At 41.4% G+C, this 20,739-nt stretch overlaps 4 protein-coding genes across 7 annotated transcripts; 1 reads left to right on the top strand and 3 right to left on the bottom strand.

Moving 5' to 3' along the window:
• The first annotated feature begins 1,089 nt into the window (after positions 1–1,089).
• On the top strand, positions 1,090–2,738 carry LOC104448420 (stem-specific protein TSJT1). The gene is made up of 4 exons (XM_010062234.3): positions 1,090–1,456; positions 1,553–1,793; positions 2,153–2,273; positions 2,389–2,738. The coding sequence occupies exons 1-4, from the start codon at positions 1,245–1,247 to the stop codon at positions 2,577–2,579; spliced, it is 765 nt and encodes a 254-aa protein (XP_010060536.1). The 5' UTR covers positions 1,090–1,244; the 3' UTR covers positions 2,580–2,738.
• A 1,373-nt stretch (positions 2,739–4,111) lies between these two features.
• LOC104448419 (ribosome biogenesis protein BRX1 homolog 1) lies at positions 4,112–6,825 on the bottom strand. Of its 2 annotated transcripts, XM_010062233.3 has the most exons (9): positions 6,747–6,825; positions 6,395–6,624; positions 6,171–6,312; positions 6,009–6,087; positions 5,755–5,879; positions 5,398–5,499; positions 4,850–4,918; positions 4,607–4,705; positions 4,112–4,390 (listed from the first exon to the last, which is right to left on the bottom strand). In XM_010062233.3, the coding sequence occupies exons 2-9, from the start codon at positions 6,601–6,603 to the stop codon at positions 4,259–4,261; spliced, it is 957 nt and encodes a 318-aa protein (XP_010060535.2). In that variant the 5' UTR covers positions 6,604–6,624; positions 6,747–6,825; the 3' UTR covers positions 4,112–4,258. The 2 variants fall into 2 exon arrangements, with proteins under 2 accessions (XP_010060535.2, XP_010060534.2); XM_010062232.3 differs by having other exon boundaries at positions 6,395–6,789.
• A 2,545-nt stretch (positions 6,826–9,370) lies between these two features.
• On the bottom strand, positions 9,371–11,634 carry LOC104448418 (protochlorophyllide reductase, chloroplastic). Its single transcript, XM_010062230.3, has 5 exons — positions 11,457–11,634; positions 11,229–11,327; positions 10,427–10,955; positions 9,881–10,239; positions 9,371–9,780 (listed from the first exon to the last, which is right to left on the bottom strand). The coding sequence occupies exons 1-5, from the start codon at positions 11,508–11,510 to the stop codon at positions 9,625–9,627; spliced, it is 1,197 nt and encodes a 398-aa protein (XP_010060532.2). The 5' UTR covers positions 11,511–11,634; the 3' UTR covers positions 9,371–9,624.
• A 1,147-nt stretch (positions 11,635–12,781) lies between these two features.
• LOC104448417 (WD repeat-containing protein 44) lies at positions 12,782–17,615 on the bottom strand. 3 transcript variants are annotated; one of them, XM_010062229.3, is made up of 8 exons: positions 16,780–17,610; positions 15,614–16,671; positions 15,196–15,286; positions 14,641–14,798; positions 14,478–14,529; positions 14,263–14,345; positions 14,096–14,189; positions 12,782–13,763 (listed from the first exon to the last, which is right to left on the bottom strand). In XM_010062229.3, the coding sequence occupies exons 1-8, from the start codon at positions 17,267–17,269 to the stop codon at positions 13,165–13,167; spliced, it is 2,625 nt and encodes an 874-aa protein (XP_010060531.2). In that variant the 5' UTR covers positions 17,270–17,610; the 3' UTR covers positions 12,782–13,164. The 3 variants fall into 3 exon arrangements, with proteins under 3 accessions (XP_010060531.2, XP_010060530.2, XP_039171009.1); XM_010062228.3 differs by having other exon boundaries at positions 15,614–17,611; XM_039315075.1 differs by having other exon boundaries at positions 13,404–13,763; positions 14,073–14,189; positions 15,614–17,615.
• Between the last annotated feature and the right edge of the window lie 3,124 nt (positions 17,616–20,739).

Raw genomic sequence — 20,739 nt, 5'->3', positions numbered from 1 at the left:
GCTTTCATTTGGGTAGATCATCAAGGGGAAGCCCAAATCTATTGTCATCAATATATCCAATCAGATTCACATTTATTCATTAATATATCTGATGTGAGGTTTTTCTAAACAACTCATACGTGCATGTCGACAGGTTATGTTTGTCTATGCTCCTAAGCACGACCATAAGTTAGCAAACGTCCTTGGACAAAAGGATAAAGTTCCAGCTCTCGAAATGATTAAGGCTCCACTAAGCTAGTTCGGAATGTCGAGTAATTTGTAAGCATGTCATAACACTAATCACCATCTCTTAATAATTTATGGAAAAGCTGGGGGTTGATGGAGACGGGATTTGACTATAATTACCCCAAAGCAATGGCCACCACACGCCTGACCAGGTAGAGCCCCGAACACGATGAAAATGAAATGCAGCCTCCTTTTTTCCATGGTGAGCCCCATGCACCCACAGGAAACCCTAGACTCACGAGCCAGAAACAGTTGGCAAATCGCCGGCTGACTCTTCTACGGCGTCGCGGTCACACCCACTTGCAGATAAAGATGAAACATCTTGATTCCTTGCCCTCCCACCAACCATATCTTCGTCTCGATTTTACTAATACATCACAGTGATGCAGACATCTTTATCACTTCCCTGCATTAGAAAATTCAACACCAAGCTGGCGACAAGTGTACTTTCAAACGATTTTTCGATTATCTTTTAAGTTATCTCCAGGGAGAAAAGGGAAAAAGTAATGGTTAATCTGTCTCCAAAAAAAATAAAAAAATAAAAAAAAAAAACCTCTTCTGTAACGGGTCGAATGGTAACGTAAGAGGTGGAAAGGGAAACGAGTGTCTATGAAATGGCAAGAAGAAGAGGGGAATGGAGACAAGAAAATTCAGCTTGAGAGTGCTGGAAAACAAAGGGCAAGAAGTACAAAAATAGAGAAATCAATAAACAAACAAAAAGATAAGAACACATCGGGGTCCGGGAATCCTTATCCATTGTACTGCTAAAGTTCCATAGCCCACAATATCATAATACAGCCCAAAATAGACTCCTCTCTCGCCCCTGCTGGTCCTGAAAACGACACTATAAATTCTGAAGATCCTTGCTTGGCCATCTCTATTTTCAGTTCAAGCACAAATCCCACCTCCCAAAGTTTGTCACTTTGATCCGACCAAGAAAAAAAGATAAAAAAAAAAAAAAAAAGAAAAAGAAAAAGGTTCGTCACTTCCATCGACGAGTCTTCAAGAAGACAGTAACGATGTTGGCAATATTTCACAAGGCATGTGCCCACCCACCGGAGGAGCTGAACAGCCCCGCCTCTCACGGTGGCTCGTGGAAGCCCAAGCTCCCAGATGAGACCCTCAGAGAGTTCGTCTCGCGCCACCCGGACAACACCTTCTCCATTACCTTCGGGGATGCTGCCGCTCTTGCCTACGTCAGGCCTGACAACCCCTTTTCTCTCCACCAGAGGTAGGCTCGTGGGCTGTGCTTGATCCGAGTGTCTTGTGCAGTTCGACTCGTGAACCCAAGTCCTTACTTTATTTTTGAGTTTCGTTTGTTGCTTAGGTTGTTTTGTGGGTTCGATGATATATACTGTCTGTTCATGGGGAGCCTGAACAACCTGAATCAGCTGACCAAGCAGTATGGGCTGGCCAAGGGAAGCAACGAGGCCGTGTTTGTGATAGAGGCATACAGGACGCTCAGGGACAGGGGTCCATACCCGGCTGATCAGGTGGTGAAGGATCTCGATGGTAGCTTTGCCTTCGTTGTCTATGACAGCAAGAGTGGGACCGTCTTCACTGCACTGGTATGGTTGAACTTCTCTCTTTTCTCTCTGTGTTTCCTAATGAATCAGAAGTTATCATCAGGTCTTAGTTGGTTATGACCAATCCTTGACTGTACAAATTACCAAATGGTCAGGCATAATTGGCTGTCTCCAACTCTGCCCTGTGATGTAATAGCATGATGTACTAACCTTTATTTTCTCAAGATATAGCTATGGTAGTTCAGCTTTAACCTTTACTTTTGGCGGGGTAAGATCATAAGTGCATGAGAAATATGAGCTAAGTTGATCTACAGAGCAGTAATCCCTACAGATTGAGGAAGTGAATATTATGTAGTTCTTGTTCTTTATATTGTTGGGTATATGTGGATGGTGGGTTTCAGGGTTCTGATGGAGGAGAGAAGCTGTACTGGGGGATTGCAGGTGATGGCTCTGTTATGATATGTGATGACAAGGAAGTCATAAAGGCAGGGTGTGCCAAGTCATATGCTCCCTTCCCCCAGGGTACGTCAAGGCACCCACAACTGTAGAGAGATATAACGTTACATAGACATCGTTTGTTTAATTTACTTCGTGATGAATGAGAGGTGATGAATCCGCAATGGGTTGTCATTTGCAGGGTGCATGTTCCACAGTGAAGGAGGACTGATGAGCTTCGAGCATCCGATGAACAAGATGAAGGCGATGCCGAGGGTGGACAGTGAGGGCGTGATGTGCGGGGCCAACTTCAAGGTCGATAAGTTCACGAGGGTGAACAGCATTCCTCGCCGAGGGAGCGAATCGAACTGGATGGAGTGGGATTCACACTAATCGAATCAAGACCTCACCCTCGCACATCACTCTCCAGTTGCAAAATCCTTGTTATTTCCTTATCCTGTCTGTAATGTAGTAATGATAAATGAGAGCTCTTCTAAGCAAAAACTAATTGCCTCCAGGAAGCAGAAATTTTATTGGTTTTCTGTTCTTAAATTTTCTTGACCATATTGGATAGCGGCCTAATGAACAAGTAATCAATGTTGTTCACATGAATGAAAAGCTAAGTAGAGAGAAAAACTTGATCCTTTAAGAATTATTAAAACCGAACGGTTATCAATGCAGAACAGAACGCCTATTTATAGAAAAATGGAATCTCCTGCAGAGTACAAAAGAAAATTTGTCCCCAAATAAAATTGGTAGTGAAATACAGACGTGTCTCGCCCATCTTGTAGTATACAAAATAAAACTGTATTAACTGCATTGAGGAGGATAAGTTTAAGACACATAAAGCCGTGATCATATTTCGACTTGTGATCAATTCATAAGTACCAATAGAAAATAAATAGGCACTCATAACAAGTAGAGTTGGAGTATCATTGACCACCTCCTTATTAATTTTGACTTATTTCAATATGAACAAGAATTCAACGTATTCAACTATGATATAATAAGTACAGAACAAAGGAATAGGTTAATATTTGGTAACGGATTAAAATAAAGAATTTATATTTTATACATAAACAATTTTAAATAGAATTCAAGATAAATGGATTTGATGATAGAAAGCAAAGTTGAATTTTGATTGCTATTAATAGTTATAAAGATTTATCATTGATGAACAACAACACTGCACCTATCAAAACAACTAAAGATTAATGTAAACGAGTTCAAAAGGAAGAAAATATTTGTTGATAAATAAATTCAGATTTGTTGACTATTACTTATCAAATCTTGCTCAATAATTAGGTTTGAACTTATTGTCTAGATAATTCCATACCAAGACAGTATCTAAAATAGTGGTAATTAGCGTAACCAAAATACTTGTACAATATATCAGTTCAAAGATTCAGATCTTTGTAATATTTTGGACCATTCATGAACATCTCAGCAAATAGAATAAAAAATGTTCATAGCTTCTACATAAATAAGGAGCTGATCAGCCGCTACCAAGTGAGAGTTGGATAGAATATAAACTAAGGATATAGAAACAAGAACCAATCCCAAAAACTTCTTAATATAAGACCTGATCTCAGAAAAAAACTAAAAGAAAATCATGTATTGATCCAGGCAAATTCATTATTATATGTAAATAAAAAATTAAATTGAAATTTTTTTCATTATTTTATTAACCCAACAAGGAAATTTTCAGGATATGCTCCTAGTTGCATTTAATTCTAATCAAATGGATTTAAAACGGGTCTAGGTCCAATTAGTGGACCAATATAATATGGTTTTCTCTTGACCCAAAATATTTACACCAAAGAAAAGGATAATTTAGCTCAAATATCAAATTATATTATTCGATTTAATTTTCAATCCAACTTTAATGCATTTCAAAAAGAAAAAACTCTACCTAGTGATACAGCTTTCCCAAAACTGAAACTGCCAAAATTTATCACGATATAGAATTCATACAAAATCTCGACGGATAAAATTCCGTAACTTCCTGATGACTACAAGGTAATACGTTCTCTCTTTTTCCCTTTGATTCAAAGATGAAAGGAGCGTATAGTTTACTCTTTCCACATATCAGCAAATTCATCAGGCTCCAGTGGATTTGATAGCTCATGCATCTTTCTTCTTGTTTTAGCCTTGACCTTCTTGGCATACTTGCCCGTCTTCTGCTTTTTCTGCAATGCACGAATCTGAAACAACAGGAGCACAAAACATTATTAGCATGTCGAGATGGAAAGGCCATGGTACTAATGCATGTTTTTACAAGTTGTAAAAGGGAAAAAGATGCAATGACAGGAAGAATCCTTTAGTGAAAAGAACAAGAAATAAAAAAATAAACAGGGGCTGCTTTTTACTGGTACCACCCTGAGGTAAATCAGCAGTTTGAATCCACCCAGTAAATTTACCTGGTTAGGCGATACGTAAAATGGATTTTCGTAAAGCGTAGGGCCTCCAAAGCTACCACCAAATATCTTGATCGGATTCAAACAAAATCTTGGGCCAACCTAATAGAGCAAAGAGGTGAGCAATTTAAGACTCGAATTTTCCGCAAGATTTGACACAGTTCTGGAATATACATCAGAGAATATGATCATGCTCATGCACATTTATAAGTAAACACCATACAGGTCATTTTCATGGGAGACTACCTCAACAAGAGTCATTTTTTCCAAGCTCCCTCGAGGCACCTTATCCGATTCAATGTGTGGAACTGCTATCTGATTTTTGAAAGACAAAACATCAATATAAAGGAAAGGAAATATAATTCAAAAAAGAATTTTCTAATGAATATAGTCCTGAGCTGAATTAGCCAGCTCAAACTTCAATTGCCAGCATCGCATCATGTTCCTACATAGTCTTTAGCAATTCTTAAACTCTGTCCCACAACTGAGTAATATACAGTCATAACATGCATTTTGAAACTGCATATAGAAATCTCCAGAAGGCTTAATTCCTCTACCTGAATGCACACATACTATATATGTATAATCTATAACTGTAGAAGGCGGGACATCCACATAATAAGTGAAATTCTAATTCAAAAAGCCTTGACCCCAGGTATAATATTCTTTCCAAGTTTTTTTAAGCTTAAAAGCTCCAAATTAAGTCCAACTACATAGGCAAATATCTATGCTTGTGGTCTGACAGCAAGACATTCCAAATAGTATTCCATCAATTAAGTGGGCTTCAAACCAACCTGGTAGTTTCTGAACCATATATGATCATCGACAATTGAGAAGGCAAAGACATGATCATGATGTGGCTTAGATTTCTGATGTCCCTTTGGAGTTCCGAAAATCTGGCCAAGTAAATTAAATAAAAAAATATCAGCTAAACTGAACAATCTCCACAAAGTTTATGCAAAAGCATCATCTAAAGCTGCTGGCAAGCAGATACTCAGCCTCAAGAGCTTAATGATTTTGAAAGGACCAAAACAAGAACAAAAATTAAAAACAACAAGAGGATCAGTAGTAACCCCGCAATATGGACATAGATAATCCTGAGTGTTGCACAGGATATCATCTGAATATACTAGAGAAACCATTATATATACCTGTATGATCATCTCCTTCAGAAGCAACCAATGGGCATCCTTATCGAAATTGGCTGAGAAAGTTAGAATGGGACGTGAGCCTTTCAAATGGTTTCCAGTAAGCTTCAGTTCTTCCATGGTGTGCACTAAAACATCAGAACAAGAGAGATTAGATTGATCTTAATTCATCAGAGTCCCCAACCCGAAAATGCTACAATCCGCAGCTCGACACTAATACAGCAGCTCCACCGACGAGATTCTACAAAAAAAATTACCGGCATTTACTAAGAATTTCACCGATGGACCATTGGGGCACTTTGCCATCCACAGGTAGAGATCCAAATGTTTCCTGCACTGAAGTGGAAGAACAGAGAACGCATCAATTACACGCAAGTCGCGGATTTTCTCCGAAAAAAACACGCTGGGTTCGATTCTACCTCGAAGAACAGGCAAGAGGAACAATTCCTGAGCTCCACGAGCTCGTTGAGGGTGGCGCCTTTGATTTCCTTAGACTCGACCTTGTTGTCCTTCTTACAGTGCGGCAGAAGCGACACCACATTCAACATCAGATGCCGGTACCTGCCGCCATCAACGAATTCCTCAACATGGAAAAAAATAAAAAGATTACAAAGAACGTAAGGACCCGAGAAACGATTCAAACCTGAAATTGATGCGGCGAGAGCAAGTGACGAGAACCTTCTCTTTGTTCCTGAAACTAGGAGCGGTGGCCGCGGTATCGGCGTTCTCCTGCGGCTTCTCCTTCCAACCGAGGAGCGTCCGCTTAGGCCTCTCCTCCGATGCCGCAGTATCTTCCTTCTTCGCCGCCGGCCCGTTAGTCTCCGCTTCTCTTTGCTTCCGCTTCTTCCCCATTGATTCTCGAACCTTGAGTCGCTATGCGTAGCAGAAACGAAGAGACTGATCAGGAAAACCCCTCGCAAAACCCTAGAAGAGGAACAAGAAGGAGGAGGCGAAGATGAGGAAGACGAAAATCGGCAAAAGCTTGATTCTCGAACCTTGAGTCACGAAGAGGCTGATCAGGAAACCCTCGCAAAACCCTAAAGAGGAAGAAGAAGGAGGAGGCGAAGATGAGGAAGACGAGAAGCGCCAAAAGCGAGGCCAGTTTTGGGCTTGTGTCGGAAGTCGGGCCTTGAAAAATAAATGGGCCTAATGCAAACGGCCCGGCCCAATTCAGTGTTCAGATCCACAATATAACCCAAGCGTGGCGGCGGATTGGATTGTCCGGACCCGTTGAAAATGGAACGATTGCCCAGCTGTTCTGTTGGGGTCTTTCTGTTTTCACTCACTCAGTTGAATAAAAGATCTTTTCCATCGAAAAATAAAAGGATAAAAAGCTACAAAAAATCATCAATCATGCCAACTTTAACATATTTACTTCAAATTTTTGTTGACACAAAAAATTATAATACATTTACCTCAAACTTATACAATGTAATACATTGAGATTTTTGATGTTACAAAAAAAAAAAGTAAGGATAAATGTATCATGCAAGTGTCGCGGGCCGATTGATTGGGATCATGATCATACGGCAACTTAGGCTCTTTTAGATTGATTAGGATTGCCATTACCCTCAAACTTATACTTGTGCCGCGGCAAAGAGATTCTTATAGCTAAAGGACTCTGCATTTTCGAGAAGGACTCCTGAGATCACCATGATTTTCGGCAAGAGAGCTTTGGAACATTCCAAGACGGCGCGACATGATAATTGCGCCAAGGTCTAGAATTCTCCTGCCATAAGTGTCGGTAGTTGGTAGGTTGGGCAGTATGATTTTGTTCGCCGGATGAATTCTCAATCAATGATTGTAATCTGATAGCTTCTAGTATGTGCCCACTCCTCATTTATATCCATCCAACCTTTTAGTAATTCAAAGACTTTTTCTCTCCAAAGCTTCTCTCTTTAAAAACTCTCTCTCTACGATAGCGAGCGAGTGATGCCATATGGGTACATGTTTGAAATTTTCTTCTTTAAAAAAAAATTAAGGTAAACGTGTCAAAGTTGGGAGTTATCTTATGATTTTATCTTTAAAAAAGAGAAAAAGAAAAAGAAAAGATACTGACAAGGTCGTGATGTGGGAACGCTAGCTTGAGTTGCTATGAGCCGACGCGAAGAGATTGATCAGAAAAACCCCTCGCAAAACCCGGGAAGAAGAACAAGAAGAAGAGGCGAAGAAGAAGATGAAAAGCGCGAATCAGTTTCGGGTTTGTGTCAAGCTCTGGCCTTGTTGCAAATCAATGGGCGTAATGCAAAACCACCCGGCCCAGTCCAGTGCTCAAATGCCCGGCTGTTCTGTTGAGGTCTTTTGTTTTCATTTAGTCATTTGAATAAAACATCTTTTCGATCGAAAAACAAGAGAGTAAAATACCGCACAAAACCTTAAACCACGTCAATTGTGACACATTTACTTCAAATTTCTTTTTTACACCAAAAAAACCTAAAATTATACCCACATGACACATTTATCTGAAATTTGTATAGTGTGATACATTGAAATTTTTGACGTTACAAAAAAAGTTCAAGAAATTTGAATAAATGTGACATACGGGTATAAGTTTAAGGTAAATATATTATATGGGTATAAATTTGGGGTTTTTTTGTCAAAAAAATAATTTAAGGTAGATCGTGTCTCGATGAGTAGAGTGTAGGGTTTTCTGTGGCTTATCCTCAAAATAAAATAAAATAAAAATAGTGACGAGGTCAGATGATGCCTTCAAGTTGCAAGTGATGCGGGATCGAACCATATTGGAAGAGAGATGAGGCTCACGAGGGCATTCATCCAACTCTCTGTTGTGTTAATAACTGATGAGTTTTGATGAAGCTAGAGAGCCAGTAAGTGGCGGCAAAGTCGATCGTTGGTGTTCTAACGGACCATTCGATTTGGAGACGCGCAATGGTCAGCAGTACTCGGATTATTTTGCAAATGCAGAATGAGAATGCGGCGCAATGAGCGAAACATACGTTGATGGAATTTGAAAGACATGCTTTTAGCATTAACATCGTGCGATCACTTTGCTAAGACACACCCACCGCTTTCGCTGGATTTGCCATTGTTTTCATGTCATTATAAGATGGATTCAGCTCAGACGCCGTCCAGACAAATTTCCTATGTATTTTCAAGAAGATAAAATGTGAACTCATTTAGCGATGGTTATTATACTTCGGAGTTCCTCCGGTTGCTGTCAAGAACATGACCCTGGTGACAAATATGACAGATTTTTAAGTAAAAGTCGCTTTCTTTCATAGCGACGTCATGTCGTAGCGACAATGAGTACCGCCGTTATATGTTTGATTCGAAAATGGAAAGAGCGTGTACCCCAGAGTTTGCGGGAATTCTAGTTATTTATGCACAAAAAGGGAACGATGATAAACCAAAGCATAGCGAATTCTTTCAGGGGCCAAAGATATAAGAGAGGTTTCTTTTAGCTTCTGAGCATCGAGGCGAGTGAACTTTGATCCAACCCTTGCTAATTTTTGCCTCAGTTTCGCATCTTATCGGCTAATTTCCGTGCTTAATACTCTATCTGCAATTCTTCTGCACTACGCTGTAAGGGAAACATTTAGAACAATTTCGCATGCCGCTGATGCATGTGTATGACAGACAGCCATTGTAGAATAGCACATCGTCTCAAGTTCTCCATAGTTCATTGCCTGGTTATTTTGCTGCTACTGCGAGTATCTTTGCAAGAAGACGTAAGCTGTTTTATTGCCAAGCCAAACTAACACGCCTACTGCTACAAATGAAAAATTGGTTTACAATCGCTCATCCTCCAGTTCTAAGCTCCGCGATTGATTAAAAAGGAATCAACTCTGCTGTCTTCCCGATGAACATCCTCTTCCTCCAAGGACCCATTTGGGGACAATCCAAAACGCTCATTTAGGCCAAACCAACAAGTTTCTCGCTGACATCCCAAACTTTACGGGCCTTCTCGACATCGCTAGCTTCCTGGGACAGCTGGTTCTCGAACGATGCTGAATCCTTGTTCCAGCTCCAGTAAACCCCAGACTTTGTCAAGCTCGGTTCACTCACAACCTGAATCACAGAAAGCAAACAAACTCAGCATCCGATCAATAAACTTAATTGCCTCATAAAACCTGAAGAAGATCTCGATCTGTTTCTTTATTTTTTCTACCTGAGCAAGTCTTTTTCCGGCTTCCTCTTCGGATACAAAGCCCTTGGTGATGTACTTCTGGAAAGGCGGGAAGAGCAACCTGAAGAGCGGGATGTGTTCCCTGAACAAGCCGGTTGTGGCAATGCAGCCTGGGTATAGGGATGCGAACGTGATTCCCGTATCCTCGTGGTAGCGCCTGTGGAACTCCTGCATTGTAAGCATGTTGCACACCTTGCTGTCCTTGTAGGCCTTGGCACCATCAAAATCTCCACCGTCAACCATGGCCGAGCTGTTCAGCCCGTTCAGCCCTCCTGCCAGTCCTCTCAAGTCACCAAGGTTGGCCTTCGGAGGTACATTCCCAGCCAAGGTGTTTGTGTTCCCTAATTTTAAGAATCAACTTCATTAGCAACATTAACTCAAGAATTCAATTACTTATTGATTGAGTGAACTCATGATCATACGCATTGACAACGAACGCCAACCCTTTGCAGAGTCTTATGAGAAAACACATATCTAAAGCATGTCATCGCATGTAGCAACTCCAATCAGTAAGGTTATAATCAGTACCTGTGATTGAGCCGACTATGATGAGTCGCCTTGATGGATAATCAGATTTGTTCAGGTCCTCAAGCAACAGCCTTGAAAGGAGGAAATGCCCGAGATGGTTAGTCCCAACGCTGAGCTCAAATCCTTCAGCTGTGAAAGTGGGCTCCTTAGCAGTTGGCAGATAAACAGCAGCGTTGCAGACAAGAACATCAAGCGGCTGTCCCGATCTCCTGAAATTATCAACGAATTGCCTCACGCTGTCAAGCGAGGCAAGGTCCAAGTGCATGATCGTGTAGTTCTCTTTGGTGATCCCAGCCGATTTGGCGGCTCTTTCGGCCTTAAGGAAGTCCCTGCAGGCCATGATCACATGCCATTTTCCAGTCTCAGCAAGAGCCTTGGCAGTGGCCAGACCCAATCCGGACGAGGCACCGGTGACTATAACACTGCCCTTTCTCAAGGTTTTCTTGCCCTCAGGGGAGGCCCGGGTCACCGAGGGAGCTGAAGCTGTCGTTTGGGCTCTGACAGCGCCATTTCTTTGGTTGTATTCCCTCTACATTAAATACTCCGCTACTGTTAACACGAGTTTTACATCCAAAGCAACTAAATTTTCAGCTTGACACATCAGTAAACAGCTTGGATGCTAGAGGATAATGGTTTCCTGAAATTCAGATCCTTGAAATTGTGTCTCCATTTTTTTTTTCCAAGTAGTCCATCATAATTCATTTCATGTAGCTCATTTTCGGTGAAGTGAAACTATGATAATTCATTTCAATAGCTCATTTTGAGGGTAGTGAACAGAACCAATGTAGTAGACGCTAATTACCTTGCACCTCAATGCAGAGGAGTTGAAGTCAGCTTTGACATGCTCAGAGAATGAAACCCCAAACAAGCTCGAATCTTTGAAGGATGCACTAGATTTTCCCTGCCAATAGAATTTGAAAAATTCTCTCAACTCTTCAGACGCCTATTATCCATAATCCTTAGTCCAGCTCATTTTTGTCAGACACAAGTGTGGGAAAGTACAGAGAGCAATGAATTGACAACGACAAACCTCTTTTGGGATGGTGAAAGCGGATGGAACCAACGCAGCAGCCTGAAGAGCCATGAGGTTCTTGCCAATTGAGAGTTCCAAAATTACGCTGAAGTGGATAGGTGTAAAGATCCTCTCTTGTAAACTCAAAGTACAAACAAAGCACCAGAAGGAGAGAGCACTGGAAGAGATATTAGTGGAGGGCTATATATATATAGAGGGTCCATCGGATCAGTGAGGTCTTTCTGTCGTTGGATGGGGTGGGCAAGAGTAGATAAGATAAATACATTTTGGAGGTAAGTGCCACATCAGTTCTCAGCACCAATGAGAATTTGAGGTTTGGATTTCCTCAGATATATTTCTTTTTATGTGCTCTTGGTGGGCCTAAGAAAGGGATATTTTGGTCCGTTCACCTAGATTTCTCCCACTCTCCATAGTCATGGGCTCCACGATGGAGTGGCCGAAAGGGATGGGGAATGGAGGTGCAGGTGCAGCTCCTGCCAGTGGATTAGATTACTGCAGTCTCCCGATAAAAAGCGCTCATATATGCTCCGCTACCATGGTCAGTCGATCTCTCGATGAATTCCACAAGCGGTAAACCCCTTTTTAGTGAACATAGTCTGTATGCCTTTTGTTGACAGATCAATAGTATTTCGACCGATAGATGATTCCGGCATTGCTTCTGAAGACAATTGATAAGGAGAAGAAGAAATTTGAGGCAGATGGTTTTCTGGGCAGATAAATTTTCAGGAATTCCTGCTAGATGGCCACGAGGACAAATGGTATCACTACCGCAGGAAAGAAATCGAATTCGAAAGGCCAAAATAATAGCCCTCAGTACCACAAGAAAGAATTTGAATTGGGTTAAACTCTCAACTGCAAACGAACTGCTTGCCCCTTTGAAAGGAAAAGGACATAAAGAAATTTTACTTCTTTTAGCCATCAACCTTGAATCAAACCGTATGACTTCATTTCGTTGTCGTTTTAACTCCTACAGTATCATGCCAAACGTTATCGCAGCATGGCAAAAGAAGAAAAGCAATGAGTATTGTCACAGCTCTTTCATATTGCAGAGTGCATATGAAAAGACAATGGGAAACAGAGTGCATGCACACGCCTTTCATTTCTATATTCCTCGAGAATTTCGTTCAAACACTCACAACTTCTAGATAGGAGAAGATCCAGAATCGGCTACACTCACATCTGCTCAATCATTACATCCAGCACTCAAATCATTCACAAATTACCTCACCCTGAAGATCGGATAAGGACTAAGCATCATGTTAAATGAACAAAAGAATGGATCAACTACTCAAAGTTGAATTTTGCATAAAGTCCGGGCAAAATGCAACAAAAAGAAATTTTCATTGACAAATTCAATATGCGTTTCCATGCTCCTGACTCTACATTTCTTGAATGCAGAAACTCAGTGGTTTCTATTTTCCTGTGTATCTTTTATTTTTTTTTGCTTTTCTTTTCTTCCCCACTTCTGATCAAATCTACATTCCGTTTCTCAATGCCCAATCAGAATATTAGCAGTCTGCATTCCGAATCTGATGAGCATGAGCACAAGGGGAAAAATAACATCGGCAAAAATATTACAAATCTCACCCTCTATCCCCCCTATTCACACTAACAGATAAGGGAAAAACAAAATGCATCGGCAATTTATCGTATCCATTTTTCCCAGACCATCCTCAATTCCTCATTCTCTTATTCCTTTCATACCTTAGATACCGAGCGGGAACCCAAAGTTCTGAAATGTCCTGAGTTCACCCCTAAGGCTAGCAGTCACAATCACGAGGCCCCATGCTGACATGCTTTCGTTCATCCCATTGGAGAAATCCATGCTGACATGAGGGCTGTGGCTCCTAGCGGCTAAAGCAAGTCTTTCCGCTGAACAAGAGCTTGACATCCGATGGAGGAAGTAATTGTTGGTTGCACTTGATAGAGTTCCATGGAGTGAACTGTTACTGCATCCAGATGCCGAATTTGAGGCCTCGTCACCACATATCTCCTCAGCAGGTGTAGGAGGATGATTGACAGTTGATGCCTCGGCAGTGTTAGTTAGAGGCATATCTTGTTCGAGTGACCAAGTGTGACTCAATCCCCATGCATCACCCATGCCAGGCCAAGGTACAGCCACCGACACATCTTGACAATGGAAGTGCTCATGTGACTGCGTAACAGTGATACCTTTGCTTTTGCTGGGTCTGGAGTCAGCTTCATGTCTCCACACATACACATAAGAATCCTCGCTGGCCGAGACGACATATTTTCCTTTAGCTGTGAGGAAGGCTGAAATTTGGCTGTTGGTATTACGAAATCCTGTCACAGGACCAACACACAGATTAATAGGCCTCCAGAGAGAAAGAAACAGACCACTAAGCACCAAACCCAGCAATTTAATGTCAAGGAGACCATGTCTGGAAAGCATATGAGCTGAGTCAAACCCAGATACATATGATCGAAGAACATGATTATCTGCTCAGGAAATATATCACATTAAAATTCCAGAGCTCTAGGTTTAAGTCGGTTTAGTTGGAACCAGAAAAATAACCAATTGATAGCATTATTGCATCGATATGATCACCATGAAATACCAAAAATTTGGTTCCGTGGAGGTAATTAAGGTACCATGAACAGCGTAATAGGCCTACCCTTGAACTTATGAACCAAATCAACTCCATCTACCACCCGTATTCGTGAATCTGCAGATGTGATAAGCACTTCAGATGAACTTCCCGGTGCAAACTGTCAATATTAGAAGCAACTACGTTAATACGGCAATGTCAGAGATATCTTGATCATAGAGCCACTCATTTACCTGAAAACCAGTGATCTTCTTGTATTGAGACTTCTTCTTCTTATTCTGCAGATTGATATGACTCCTTTGTTGCAGTTTGTTATCTAAAAAGAAAAAACACATTGTAATCAGTAAAACCTCTGGAAATGCAAACTAATTGAAGCTCTACCCATTTCATTAGGAATAGGTGAACAAGCAACTATTTGCAAGTAAGACAGGAAAGATTCAACTTGTACCAGAAGTATCATACAAATGGCAGCTTCCTTTGTATGAACCAACTAATGCACCCTACGAAAAACGGTAGAACTAGATTTAGTTGTGGGAAGGCAATGTGCAATTTACATTGACTAGGCACACCCATGGTGCTGAAATCCTGACTAGAGAGGTTCTTAAGCTAACCTGACCATCTGGAGTGTAGCAAGCCGCAGTAACCATCTCATGAAGATCATTCCAATCAACAACTTGGCGATCCGGAATGCTCCATATGCGAACCTTAGCATCTAGGGATCCGCTAATGAAGTATCTATCATCAACAGGATTAAACTGGATGCAGGTTACTGCAGGAAATTGCATAATGTTAAAATACACATGATGAGCTCAATCTGACAACTTTGCATAGGAGATTAGGAAAATAAGAAACGTTTACAGGTCTTGAGAACTAGTCCTGCCCCTAATACTAAGTCAAAATAGCATGCATAAAAATCAGAGTGTCGTGCTTATTGCTCATGATTATGTGCAAGCAAAAAAGGGCTATGTAGGATGTGAATGGTCTATTTCAATAAAGAGGGAATGGTCCATCAAACTAATATATGACCAGTAAGATCATGCGACGGTATCCGAAGTCCCATCAATGATCTAGTTTATCCTGAAGGCAATAGATTAGAATATCAACGATAGTTAAACAAACAACACAAAAAATTAAAGCAATGGAACTAGCACTTTAACTGCACTCACCGTAGTCACTATGTGAAAAGATTTTCAAGCAAGACTTGCTAGATAAGTGCCACAACCGCACTGTCTTATCCATCGACGAAGAGAGCAAGTGCTGAGGAGAAACCAGATTTTCATGAGATAACATGCAAACTTATTCTCAGCATAAACTTTTGTTTAAAAGAAAAATGAGGCGCAGTGCATCACAGTGTTGGACAACATTATGTGCAACATTCAGAAACTATTGATGGTATAGTCATCAAGCATCTAAGTCGCAAGTCCGTGCAGCCAAAGGTTTGACTATAACTCTATATCCCCAATACTGGTCTGTTAGTACTTTAATATCAAGAAGTAAGCATTCAGAATTCAAATTATAGATATCACATCTGAGAAGATGATTACTACAGAACATACCCAGCATCAAAACGGATCAGTGACAGACCTGGGACTTCGACCACGACAGGTCAAGCACGTCATCCGAATGTCCTTGAAATGAACAAATGGGTTTTTCCGTGAGTGAAAACACAGTCTCTGGAATTAGCACATGGTCCAAGTTTACTGATTTCCGGCTTACTGATGATCTCCCTCTTCTCTTCCTTTCCAGGTAATTATCCGCAGTAGGAGACAGTGTGGTTCGTTCTGGTGAACCAGTAGCGGCAAATAAAAGACTGAAATTCCCCTCTTCTGGTTTTTCAACCAACAACTCCCCCTTCCTCTCAGACTCTGATACCTGCCAAATATGAATTATGCGGTCCTCACCAGCACTTGCAAGATACCTCCCATCCAAACTGAATTTGATACTCCAAATCGACCCGTTATGAGCGTGTATCTCCTGGCTCTTGTAAAGGGCCGTGAGTTCTTTACAAGATTTTCCATACTGCCTGACCCTAACCCTCTCGGGCCCATGAAATGAAGCATCCTGGCTATCATCTGTTGCTGAGCTAGACCTCCGCCCACCCCTCTCCGATGCACTATCCTTCTCATCACTACTTCGCCTCTCTTTGTGATTCCCTGCCACTGTGTTTGCCACAGTCCTTATACTTTTAAGCCAACTACTTTTCTTCTTCAACTTTGACCCAACACCATTACCCCCATTCAAGCTCAAATCTGAGATATCTTTGTTGCCCTCTTCCACATTCTGTCTCCTCATCAGTTCTTGAACAATTGGGGAATGGCCGACTGTCATTTCAAACTCCTCTAGGGTCAACTGCCGCCCAGTCCCGACTTCCTTTAGCTTGTTCCACGAGCCATCCTCTCTTAACTCATTCACTACGAATTCTTTCCCATTGTCAAGGTTCTTAATTGTGCAAACACTTCCATCATCAGCATTACCATTAGATGGCACAACACCACCTTTAAAAGCGATCATTGAGTTACCAGTCAACCCAACAGCAGAGCTCACAGAATCGCTCCTTACCTCATCCATCTTCCTACAATATTTCGCTATTGGCGGCTTGTTCGGCGAAACGGCACTGGCAACTGGAGATCCAGTTCCCTTGCCTGGGCGTGGCAGGACAACATTATGATCAGTACGTACAAACGAACGAAAATGATCAACAGCAACAAAAGAATCAGAACCAACACGATGGTGCGTAGGATTCACATTACACTGATCACCCGACGCCGCCTTGCGGTCTGAGGAAGCCTCCGACTTCGACCGACAGAACACCGAATTGCCACCGTTCTCTTGACCCTTCAGGCAATGCGACGACACCGACCTCGCAAAGTCGACTTGACCCGCGTCCTTCTCGGTTCCTGCCAGCGAAAGAGCCGGGCGGGCGCCGAGACCCATCTCCTGAAGAAGCCGCGACCGGCGCTCCAGCACGGAGGACGGCTCGGAGATCCAAACGTCGTACCGGGCCACGCTCTTCGGGAACTTGGGTACGCGCAGCTTCTTCAAAGATGCGAAATTGGAGTCGAGGGCCGCGTCTTCGGGCTCGTCATCGGAGTTGGAGCAAGAGCAGGAGGACGAGGAGGTGATTCGATCGAGGGACTCGTAGAAATGCTCCTCCTCGTCCTCCTCCCTCCTGTGGGCCGTCCTCGTCGTCATCGTCCCGCGCCGCCGCTGGACATCGCTCACTCCCGTCGCCAGCCCCATCTTGCAGCAAAGGGACACGAAATGGGAAGCGGAAACGCCCCGTCGCCAGAGGGATCCATGTGGGTCGGTAGTGGCTGCAGGGATCAAGAGAATTCGGACGTAAAGATTCGGTTTTTCTCGGTTTTCCTCAAGTGGGTAAGGCGGGGCGCGGCTCAGGAGCCTGTATGGGGAGATGGGATCGGAGGAAATTGAGTGGAGAATACAGGGAAGGAATGCAGATCCAGATGATGATGATGATGATGATTGATGCAGGGGAACAGAGAGAGGCTGGGCGTTGGAGAGGACGAAGGCTCTGCTGCTGCTGGAGGGGGGGACTTCTGCTAAAAACTAATGTCGTTGGGTTTGGCAATGTTTTTTTTTTTTTTTTTTTTTTTTTTTTTTCGGTTTTTTGTGAAGTGTGCGTGAAGAATGGAGAGGGAGAGAGAGAGAGAGAGAGAGAGAGGTGGGGATTGGAGAGAGATTTGTGTGGAATTTTTCCTTATTTTAATGTCTGTTACATGGAAAAGCCTTTCTTTGAAGTAGAATGCATTAGCCATAGAAGAAGCAAATATCAAGTAGCACAAACGCCATCGATGTGTTTATTAGTACTGTTTAATCTCAAAAGTCGTATCACCATTCTATAAATCTGACTACCTCAAAGTTACTTGACAAAGTGATACAAATATTTATTTGCTAAGTGAGAATACTAGACTTGTATCGGTGAAATCATATGAAAAGATATAATGACAATGGAGCATGAAATAGTTTAGCATAAATGCAAATGTTACTTAATCATTATGTTAGTCATAGAGAGAACACATAATACTAAGGTATCAAAGTACGAAGTAACTTCCAAACTCGACGGATAAAAAAAAAATATATGAAGCAACTAATCATTATAAAAATAAAAATCCAAAAACATGACATTACATAGTATCTATTGAAATACATATAAACAAGCTAAAAATGTCACTACAATTGGTTTTTGATTCAATCCCAAGGTTTGTCGCATCCCTCAAAAGTATAGATGAGGATAGGGATCTTGGAAAATCACTGTTAATCCGCCCGACAAGAGGATGATTAAGGCTCCGCTTATTTCGTCAAAAATGAATGATTTAAAAAACATATTTCGTTCATTTAGCTTGAAATAATTAGTTGGTAAAAAAAATTTCCTTACTGATTATAATTCATGTTTGAAAATGCTATTGGACATTGAAAATATTTGTTATTCATTTTATTTTTGTAGGCGATACGGATAATTTTCCTTTTTCTCGAAACAGATGATGTATTATCGACAAAATATCGAGTCTCATAAGAATCAAAGCGGGCTTTCACAGGAGTCAGGAGTCACAGGCAAGCCCAAGAAGAAGACTACTGACGCAGAACATGGTACAAAGATTCATCTCTTTCTCACTCAATTACTGTTCCCACATGCTGTCCAGCCCAGTTCTGCCAGGTGAAAGGTGACAGCCCCACCTCCCCCAAATTATACGTCTCGGCTGCAAATTTTCAGGGGACCATTTTCATTGAACCTCTCATCATGTCGCTCTCTCTCTCTCTCTCCTCTTCCCACCCTTCTCAACTGCTCCTCCATTTGCTCTTTTGAATCTCCATCATTTGATGAGCTCAGCTCTCAAGAAAAGCTTGAGATAACCTTGGCGCCCCGGCCCCACGTTAGAACCAAAAGGGTGTTTCAGCAATGTTATTGAACAATTTTATCTTGTATTTTTGAAATTTTAAATGTTAGCAATGAGGGTCGATTTCTTTTTTTAACTAAGAAACAAGATTTCATTACTATGATAAGTTTTGAACAAGTATAGCATGAGCATCAATACATAATAAATTCAAAAGAGCAGACGAGAGGTTAGATATCCAGTTTCTAGGGAGACATCCCATTTGTTGGGCTTTAGCTAACCATATAATGGGTATAATTATGATGGGGATTGATTCTTCAAGGACACATACAAGTGCCCCCATCAGAACTCTCCTCCTTTAGAACTCCCCCACCCCCCCCCACCCCCCAAATATAATGAGTAAGGAACGCATTGAAAAGATTAGGAAAAAAGATAACATTGAAAAGACTAAAAAACTCGTATACTTAAATGAGTTTACCAAATGATGTGACGGGTTTTTGTTTGGTACTGAAATAGACTAACTATTAAATAACCACTTACCATTTACCGCATCACAAACGCAAAAATCAATTATTTTCTTCCCTCTTTTTGGGTTTTTCTTTTTTTCTTTTTAGCCTACAAACCATAGAGCAAGGGAAGCACACTAAATGTGGACTATCCTTTGAGGGTCACATGTGTTGGGAGACATAATTAGCAACTTTACATTAGAAAAAGGAAAAAGAATCTAGGTGCTCTAGAGCTAGTGTTTTAGGTGTCAACACCAGAATAACTGGGCAAAAAACAAGGAAGTCAAAAGTCCACATTGCAGAATTGTCATTTGCAACAAAAAGAATTGCCTACTCTACTCTCTCCTAAGCCCTAACTCCCATCATGGAAAAGGAATACTCTCTTCGCAAATTTTAATGAGCGTCCGTGCTTGGTCGCTACCATTTGGACAATCGGACCACCCCACAATCAATTTTTTTTTTTATGATATGTTTAATAAAAGATTGTATAAGATACAAGAAGTCCTTGTCGAACTCAAAGGATGAAGTGGAATCCGTGGAGCATTTGATTATATAATATGGTCAAACCATGATATTGACTAAGGAGATTGGTTGCAATTTGATATGACTCGATGGTATCCCAAGAAAATAGATAGGCATGCCAGTTGGAATTTTGCTGGTGACCTATGTGACTTTAGGCTAAGTTAGGAACCATTAAATTTCACAACGAGGACAGACGGCCATGACCTTGATTAACGAGCTCTTTTCCAGTCAAACATGCCTAGGTTTTCTAGTGTTGTTAATCTTGATTTGCTTTCCAGTTCATTACGCGTTGTTGAAATTTGGAGGTGGAGTTGTTGCCCACTAAAAGAAACGAGGGCTTTGACCCTACTTGCACATGAAGTTTTGGTACTTGATGATCAAAGAGCACATGAACAAGATGAAAGGAAGTGTGGTGACCTTTCGGGTACTATGTGTTGGCTAAAAGGGGTAGCGGTTGTTTGTTTTTGTACTGGAAATCTCATCAAGATTGTGCTTAGCAACATGCGACCGTTAGGGTTTCTTTTGATCGTGACTAGAAATCTCCCTTCAAAAGTTGAGACATAATCATTCAAGTATTGAAAGAAAGAATAGTCTTTGCATGTCGTTTAGATGAATGGTGAGGTAATTCAATTGAGGCATTTGACACGTCCTTTCATGAATTATGCAATTGTACCTATTGAACTTCATTTCCTCGATCAAATTTGTCATTCTGATCATGCGTCCCCTTTTTCAGTTATTGCTTAGGTGATTGAAGCTTGATGTTGAGCATTGATGATGGACTGAAGCAACTATTATCTCATTTAGGATAAGGTTTTCCCCCCCACAACAA

Source organism: Eucalyptus grandis, chromosome 6 (assembly GCF_016545825.1).
Source record: "Eucalyptus grandis isolate ANBG69807.140 chromosome 6, ASM1654582v1, whole genome shotgun sequence".
NCBI lineage: Eukaryota > Viridiplantae > Streptophyta > Magnoliopsida > Myrtales > Myrtaceae > Eucalyptus > Eucalyptus grandis.
The sequence above is the reverse complement of the archived record's forward strand: the minus strand, read 5'-3'. Positions and strand labels throughout refer to the sequence as shown.